Consider the following 8,626-nt stretch of genomic DNA (forward strand, 5'->3'; position numbering starts at 1 on the left):
ATAAAACATCATGATCGGTGCATAACTAATTAAAATACTGAATAAAAGGCCTCAAATTGAAAGGACAATCTGGGCTCTTTTTCTATCAATTCTTCAATAGGTAGATCTTGTCTTTCATAAAGGCAGAGGTCAGGGATCTTGGGCTTAAAAAGGTTGGTAACCACTGCCCTAACCCCAAGCGTCACTCTGCATTTCTGTATTTTTCTTACTATGAGTACTATAAGATTTGAGTATGAATTGCTCTACATATATGTGTTCTTAATTCTCAACTTTTTCCTGTGTAGTTGGTGACAAAGTCCCTGCTGATATCAGAATCACCGCCATCCGCTCCACAACTCTGCGTGTTGACCAGTCTATCCTCACTGGTTTGTCTCTGATTTACAAAATATGTCCAGTTACCTCCCAATACTCACAAAACATTGCATATATCTTTATCCTTCTCTCACCTCTTTTCTCACTTTATTCTCAGGTGAGTCCGTCAGTGTGATTAAACACACAGAGTCTGTCCCTGACCCCAGGGCTGTCAACCAGGACAAGAAGAACATGCTTTTCTCTGTGAGTTTCCCTTTCTTCAGCTTTTTGTTGTGCCTCTCCTCTTTCTCCAGCAGTATAGCACTGAAACATTCTCTCCCACTCGTTTTCCCAGGGCACTAACATCGCTGCCGGCAAGGCTATCGGAGTTGTGGTTGCCACCAGCGTCTCCACTGAGATCGGTAAAATCCGTGACCAGATGGCTGCCACTGAGCAGGAGAAGACCCCCTTGCAGCAGAAGCTGGATGAGTTCAGTGAGCAGCTCTCCAAAGTCATCTCCCTCATCTGTGTGGCTGTCTGGCTCATCAACATTGGCCACTTCAACGACCCTGTTCATGGTGGCTCCTGGATCCGCGGTGCTGTCTACTACTTCAAGATCGCTGTGGCTCTTGCTGTAGCTGCCATCCCGGAAGGTGAGAATACAGGAGTCATGATAAAAATCAGGGTACAGCAGAGTGAAATCAAGAATAAAATTCATACAAGATTCATGATTCACCTTTTCAATGCAGACTTTGTAAATCGAGTAAATCCAACACATCTGTTTCTTTTCCAAAAAGGTCTGCCTGCTGTCATCACTACCTGCTTGGCTTTGGGAACCCGCCGTATGGCTAAGAAGAATGCCATCGTCCGTTCTCTTCCCTCTGTAGAGACTCTGGGCTGCACATCTGTCATTTGCTCAGACAAAACTGGCACCCTCACCACCAACCAGATGTGCGTTACAAAGGTATTGTCTTGCTTCGAAAGAAGTCAAGCAAGCACCAATATACCAATCCTCTCACTACAACCATGAAACCCTTCTGTTTTGCACACTGTTTTAAGCTTTGTTCTCTTGGTATTTAGATGTTCATCATTGAGAAGGTGGACGGTGACTCTGTGACTCTTGACCAGTATGACATTTCTGGATCCAAGTACACACCAGAGGGAGAAGTGTAAGTAATTTCATATTCATTAAGTGACTCTCATGCAAACAGACACACACAGAAAGACTCACCATTCTCCTTACTTTACCGTACAGTACTAGGCGTGGACTTCCTGTCAAGTGTGGCCAGTATGATGGCCTTGTTGAGCTGGCAACCATCTGCGCCTTGTGCAATGACTCCTCTCTGGACTACAATGAGGTAAACAAACATTTATTCCGTTTTCATCAAAGATCTTCCATTTGTGAAGCAACAACGGAGCTTAACTCTCACTCTCTTGTTTAACAGTCTAAAGGAATCTATGAGAAAGTGGGTGAAGCTACAGAGACTGCCCTGTGCTGCCTGGTTGAAAAGATGAACGTGTTCAGCACTGATGTCCGTGGTCTGTCCAAGGTGGAGAGAGCCAACACATGCTGCACTGTAAGTACCTCAGCCTCTACGGAGCTCTCGAAGTTCATGTTGGTCAGCTGTATTGTGTCCTTTGGAATTTATTGCAATTCTAATTTTAAATCTTTAGTCCTAATTTATGATTGACATATCAAAAGGATATCTATGATAGTGTATTTCTACACACTTGGTTTATGGTCGGAGATTTTGTAATAGTTCAACTGTCAAATTCATGTTCCAAGATTGAATTCTTCATTTAATTCCAATTCAAACGTAAAATCAATGTAGTTTTCTTCTCTTGGTTTCCTAGGTGATCAAGCAGCTTATGAAGAAGGAATTTACTCTTGAGTTCTCCCGTGACAGGAAGTCCATGTCTGTCTATTGCTCCGCTGCAAAGGCCTCCAAGGCCCCTGTTGGAAACAAGATGTTTGTCAAGGTAAGACCAATCGTAAAAAAGACCTAGTAAAATTAAATACCTAAAAGAGAATCTAAATCACAAAATCGTTATTGTTGTAGGGTGCGCCTGAGGGTGTGATTGACAGATGTGCCTATGTGCGTGTTGGAACCACCCGTGTGCCCCTGACTGGTCCAGTTAAGGATAAGATCATGGCTGTGATCAAGGAATGGGGAACTGGCCGTGATACCCTGCGCTGCCTGGCACTGGCAACCTGTGACAACCCTCTGAGAAAGGAGGAAATGAACCTGGAGGACTCCACCAAGTTTGCGGAGTATGAGGTATTTGTGTGAAAGAGAAACAGGGACATCATTTGTATTTCAACTAACATGATAACTGAATTTTGTTAAAGCTAACCCCTCCTTTTTTTGCTTTCCTCACAGACTGATCTCACCTTCGTAGGTTGCGTTGGTATGCTGGATCCTCCTCGTAAAGAGGTTGTTGGATCCATTGAGCTGTGCAGGGCTGCTGGTATCCGTGTGATCATGATCACAGGTAAATCATGTTCAATCCTCAAATTAGTGCCGATATTTGTTGAAACAGCACCAAAACACATCACTGTTTGCATCGCTTTGCTGGCAGACTGACAATCTGCTTGCTGCTCTGTGACATAAAAATTGATTGAGCTTTGGCTTTTTTGGATCTATTTCTGAAAAAAAATGGTAACACTTTCTATGAAGCCCATTTTTATAACATTATAAGGGTATTCTTAAGACATTATAATGAATGCACAATGCATTATATAAAAAGAAAACTTATATGTTGTTTCATCTCAAATATTCATAATTAGAATACATTATAAAACGTGCTTATTTTTGGTTTATGAGTATGATTATTTATAACACGCAATAAACACCATGTTAAATCCACTTAATTTATAATGAATTATAAGTCTCATATCTCGACTGATATTACAATAATAGTTCAAATCAGATGTGCCATATTACTCATTCATCTCACCAGATATCTGACCTTATGGCTGTTTAAGACAAAAATATTTTTATCATTATTATTGTTATTATTTATAAGTGGTCTTTGTCTGCTTTAAGTAAAGTAACAAGTTAACAATGGCAAGATATGAGACTTATAATACATTATAACTATGGGAAATATAATCCATTGCAAGTTAAGTGGATGCATTGTGTTCATTGTGTATTATAAATCATCCTAATCTTAAAAGCTATAACCACACAAAAGTAAATACAATGCATTAAAACTGTTGTTATGATTACTCATGAGATGATACAACATATAAGTTTTTTTATAATACATTATGCATTCATTATAATGCCTTAAAGGGGTGGTTCATTGCGATTTCACTTTTTTAACGTTAGTTAGTGTGTAATGTTGCTGTTTGAGCATAAACAATATCTGCAAAGTTTGAACCACCCCTTTAAGAATACTCTTATAATGCATTATAAATACGGGCTTCATAGAAAGTGATACCAAAAAAATCAGCTGGTCATACTGTGTACAAAAGCACACTTGATTGTGATTGTTTTTTCAACAATGTTACTTGACTAGCAATAATATATTGCAATAATCCTGAAAATATAATGTCTCCTTCCCAGGTGATAACAAGGGTACCGCTGTAGCTATCTGCCGCCGTATTGGCATCTTCAGTGATGATGAGGATGTGACAGGCCGTGCTTTCACTGGCCGTGAGTTTGATGACCTGCCACTGGCCCAGCAGAGAGAGGCAGTGCGTAAGGCCTGCTGTTACGCTCGTGTTGAGCCCTCCCACAAGAGCAAGATTGTCGAGTTCCTTCAGGGTTTTGATGAGATCACTGCCATGGTAAGGGAACTGAATGGGACACAAAAGCCTAAATAGTATCTTGGTCACTTGATCAGAAATATATTTAACATGCTTGCATTGTTTTGCAATTCCCTACCTCCTCTACACACTCTCCAGACTGGTGATGGTGTGAATGATGCTCCTGCCCTGAAGAAGGCAGAGATTGGCATTGCCATGGGCTCTGGCACTGCTGTTGCCAAGTCAGCCTCTGAGATGGTCCTGGCCGACGACAACTTCTCCAGCATTGTGTCTGCCGTTGAGGAGGGCAGAGCCATTTATAACAACATGAAGCAGTTCATCCGCTACCTCATCTCTTCCAACGTCGGAGAGGTTGTGTGGTGTGTGACAGTCTCTCTCTTATACAGTTATCCTCTGGAATTGGGAATAGGTTGACTATAAACCTGATTTATTTTCGCCATCTTCTTCAGTATTTTCCTGACTGCTGCTCTTGGTCTTCCTGAGGCTCTGATCCCAGTTCAGCTTCTGTGGGTGAACCTGGTGACTGACGGTCTTCCTGCCACCGCTCTGGGATTCAACCCCCCCGATTTGGACATCATGGGCAAGGCTCCCCGCTCCCCCAAAGAGCCCCTCATCTCTGGCTGGCTCTTCTTCAGATACCTGGCCATTGGAGGTGTGCTACTTTCCATATTTCTGCTTCATCCCTGATCCATTCTAGGTTCACCATGTATTCAGTGATATTGTACCCTCGCTGATTATCACAAGACTATTAATGATTCTGTTCAATCTCTTCTCTCAGGTTATGTTGGTGCTGCAACTGTCGCTGCTGCTGGCTGGTGGTTCCTTTACTGCGATGAAGGCCCCATGGTCTCCTTCTACCAGCTGGTGAGAATCTAGCATTATCTAGCTAATGCTTCAGAGATACAATAATTGAGGTTGATGTCTCTGAACATTGAGAATGAAACAATTGATAACTATAAAAGACAGTAAAAATGTGGTACATTTCACAATAAAATAATAATGCTATACCTATGCTCTGTCCCCAGTCCCACTTCATGCAGTGCACTGCTGAGAACGAGGACTTTGCTGGCATTGAATGTGAGGTGTTCGAGGCTGCTCCTCCCATGACAATGGCTCTGTCTGTCCTGGTCACCATTGAGATGTGCAACGCTCTGAACAGGTCAGTACTTACCATATCCAGACATCATAAAGCAGCTGATCATAAATGTTTTTATGCTGATTGTAACATACAATGGTGCATGGTTTCACAGCTTATCCGAGAATCAGTCTCTGGTGCGTATGCCTCCATGGAGCAATTTGTGGTTGGTGGGAGCCATGAGTCTCTCCATGTCTCTGCACTTCATGATCATCTATGTGGACCCTCTGCCTGTAAGTACTGTCTGTGTCCATCCAGCATGCTGAATTTGGTTCAGTTCGTGTGTTTAACAATATCGCAATGCAGGCTAAAGGGGCTACCACTAGGGGGCGATGTAAGACATGTGTGCCCAGGAGCCTTAGGAAACCATAATCAGGCCCAGCCAAGAGACACTTCTCTCATGTCCAATTCACGTCCCAAACACTGATTCAGTTGCAAATCCATTATAAAATAAAGTGGCAATATTCAAATTCTTTAATTCACTTCAATTCATTACATCATCCAGTCCAACTGGATTTAATTATCTGCTGTTATTTGCTAATCTCTGCCTTGCCCTCTGACAGATGATCTTCAAGCTAACCCATCTCAACGTGACCCAGTGGATCGTTGTACTGAAGCTTTCCTTCCCCGTCATCCTTATTGACGAGCTGCTCAAGTTTGTTGCCCGCAACTACTTGGAACGTAAGTAACCATTTAAAGCAAATGGTAAATCTTGACAAATGTAGATAAAATATTGTTTTTTTTTGTTTGTTTGTTTTTTTAAGATTTGCAAATGATTAATCAATTATGCAAAAAAAAAAGTTCCTGGATATTGATATTTAAAATAAACTCTAAACATACTAAGCATATTTAAAGTAACATACAAATACATAACTAAATATTGGTTTAAACCACTTAAGACCTGACTAACTGTTTAACAAGCAAATAAAAATTCCTATGATGACTTATTCATTTCCCTTTTAAAATCGTATTCTCCTTTACTTATCTCTTGTCCTCTTTGTTTGAACCCTCCTCTCTGCGCTCCATTTCTTCTGGTGGTGTAAATACTCCTCCTCCTTACCCTTTTCCTCCTCACTCAATCCCCCTTTATTTCATTCCAGCCTAATCCTGTTTCCCTCCATATTCCTGTAACAAAGCAAGGTATCCCACAACCCTCTCTGTCCATGCCTGCCTGCATCCCCGTGTCTGTTTGTGTAAGGACAAATTGTGCTACATTCTTTGGCTTGTTGACTGACATGTATATACAGTCTAGTGTCAGTCATGGAGCTCCTTAGACCTCATGACTGCTGAATCAGTGATTGACTGTACAGTAATGCTCCATATAGCAATAGATGCCATTGTAGAATCTTAATATCATTATCAGCAGAGAAAATGCAGTCTTAATGCTAAATTCATCTTCATACATGTGCTTTTGTCTGGTTAATTCAGACAGTAGATTCTGTTCAATTAAAACAATTAGGTTAAAGAACATTTCCATATTTAAAGATGTGTTAAGACTACACATTTAGGATTATGTGATTCAAAGCAATGTGTGCCTAGATTATTTAAACTTTTTTGTGGACTATCTTTAAGCCATCCTGTCTCACATAACTTATTTTCTTGAACAGAGAAAGATGAGAATCTAGTGTCTAAAAAGTGGGACTGAAAAAGCGAAGAAATGAGCAAAGCAGCAGAAAAATTAAGTTCGCCAGGAGGGAAAAAGAAAACCACTGTGAACCAGTGAAAGTCAACCATGAAATGTAAAACCTTATAGAAAAGAAAAAAATATTTAAGTAAAATGTGATATGTATATGTATTAAGACTTAATTTAATATATATAATATATATACAATATATAATATATATATATTGTTATGAACAGTATATTCTAATGAAAATGCTATTCTTAAAATAAAGAGATGTATAAAAAGCAAGTGCGGTCTGATACTGTCTTTTAGTTGAATCTTTATTTTTTCATACACATGTAATGCACTCAGATTTGTTACTAACATTGTTCTACATTTATATGAATGAACATTTATTAGCTCCATTCAAACTTAGATTTAGTGTTTTATCATCTCATTAACATACCACTGATCTTCCACTGTTCATTGGCTCAGGCACCAGATACTTCATAATGAAATGTTGGCTCTTTCCATTAAAGTGACTTTGGCCTTAAATTAAATGCACAAATAATTATAGTAGGGTAGGTAGTATTATAGCAGGGGGCAACTGTTACACACAAAATTTATTCAGAAAGGTGATGGCACCTTTTCAGAATAAGTTCTCGATCTGTCTGATAACAGTAAATATGAATATTTCACTTTGAAATAAAGTTTCAACAAAAAACCATTAGAGGTACAAAAAATATTTTAAGGTGTAATACTTTCTTAAGTTGTATAAGGTTTTAATGCAATTAATTTAAAGTAGGGATGCACGTATCGGGCCCGACACTGAGCTCCTGTACTCGTACTCGTTAAAATGCCCGCGCGCAATTCTGTTGTGTGATCTTTGATGTTCACTCACTTAGCGGTATCGGCAAGTACCAAAAATAAAAGTATCGGTATCGAGCGAGTACTGGAAAAAGTGGTATCGGTGCATCCCTAATTTAAAGTAATATTTATTTTATCTCTTGGTTGTTGGCTTTAAATTAACATAAAAGGAATATGCTAACACTATTGCTGGTGGATATCATAAAAGATTTTATCATGGCTGGGGGCAATTGTAACTACTATAAATAAAAATGGTATGAATTTGAAGATTTAATTTTTAAAACACTAATATATTGTAAGACTAGCATCTAGTCAACAACTAATTACACGTCACTTATTAAAATAGTGTAGTAAAAAGGTTGCATCTCATTTCAAACAACTGTAATGCATTTACCATTTAATCTTTCACTTTAAAACATTATTTAAGACAGCTAAAATAATTAGTACCATATAAAGGCGAGAAATATTCAGACGTATTATATGGAATAATATTACATTTTACGATATTCCTTCTCAATATGTTTATTAATGATATTGTTACTTTGGCACATATAATTTTTTCTTATACCGACAGCAGGTAGATCTGTAGTAGTCTGGGTTACAAAGGAAAAAAACATATATTATAAAGTTACAATTGCCCCCCAGTATCCATCCCCAGAATGTTTTTTTGGTTTTTATTGCTGGTGACAGGTGCTGAATATAAGTAATATATATCCATCAGTCTATTAGGAAAAAAGGATTAGGCCAGGAAGATAAAACTTACACTGCAGTAGCACTAAGTCTAGTACAGCTAGTAGTCAGTGTATTAGCTTTTCACAAAATTCAAGTATTAGCAATTCCAGTTTGTCCAGATTGAATAGGTATCATGTTTTTTCCCATATAGTTTGAGTTCATTAGAAGAAGTGTGAACCCATGAGTGCAGGAATGGCCATTTAGTTCATGCCACTGCAGGCTTTT

General features: G+C 39.1%; 1 protein-coding gene across 2 annotated transcripts in view; it reads left to right on the top strand.

The window, feature by feature from the left end:
- LOC107729173 (sarcoplasmic/endoplasmic reticulum calcium ATPase 1-like) overlaps positions 1 to 6,972 on the top strand; it is an 8,741-nt gene extending 1,769 nt beyond the window's left edge. Inside the window, exons 2-20 of one of the 2 annotated variants that reach the window (XM_016539571.1) lie at positions 285 to 365; positions 470 to 555; positions 647 to 944; positions 1,089 to 1,255; positions 1,372 to 1,460; positions 1,547 to 1,649; positions 1,737 to 1,868; positions 2,146 to 2,271; positions 2,352 to 2,570; positions 2,673 to 2,784; positions 3,861 to 4,084; positions 4,202 to 4,422; positions 4,513 to 4,715; positions 4,842 to 4,927; positions 5,089 to 5,222; positions 5,314 to 5,431; positions 5,762 to 5,879; positions 6,299 to 6,338; positions 6,806 to 6,972. In XM_016539571.1, coding sequence (XP_016395057.1) covers positions 285 to 365; positions 470 to 555; positions 647 to 944; positions 1,089 to 1,255; positions 1,372 to 1,460; positions 1,547 to 1,649; positions 1,737 to 1,868; positions 2,146 to 2,271; positions 2,352 to 2,570; positions 2,673 to 2,784; positions 3,861 to 4,084; positions 4,202 to 4,422; positions 4,513 to 4,715; positions 4,842 to 4,927; positions 5,089 to 5,222; positions 5,314 to 5,431; positions 5,762 to 5,879; positions 6,299 to 6,303 — 2,522 coding nt within the window. In that variant the 3' untranslated portion in view covers positions 6,304 to 6,338; positions 6,806 to 6,972. The remainder of the gene's footprint in view (positions 1 to 284; positions 366 to 469; positions 556 to 646; positions 945 to 1,088; positions 1,256 to 1,371; positions 1,461 to 1,546; positions 1,650 to 1,736; positions 1,869 to 2,145; positions 2,272 to 2,351; positions 2,571 to 2,672; positions 2,785 to 3,860; positions 4,085 to 4,201; positions 4,423 to 4,512; positions 4,716 to 4,841; positions 4,928 to 5,088; positions 5,223 to 5,313; positions 5,432 to 5,761; positions 5,880 to 6,298; positions 6,339 to 6,805) is intronic. The other variant, XM_016539570.1, reaches the window with a different exon arrangement.
- Positions 6,973 to 8,626: the final 1,654 nt, after the last annotated feature.

Source organism: Sinocyclocheilus rhinocerous, unplaced genomic scaffold (assembly GCF_001515625.1).
Source record: "Sinocyclocheilus rhinocerous isolate Xijiao unplaced genomic scaffold, SAMN03320098_v1.1 scaffold1029, whole genome shotgun sequence".
Taxonomy (NCBI): Eukaryota; Metazoa; Chordata; class Actinopteri; order Cypriniformes; family Cyprinidae; genus Sinocyclocheilus; species Sinocyclocheilus rhinocerous.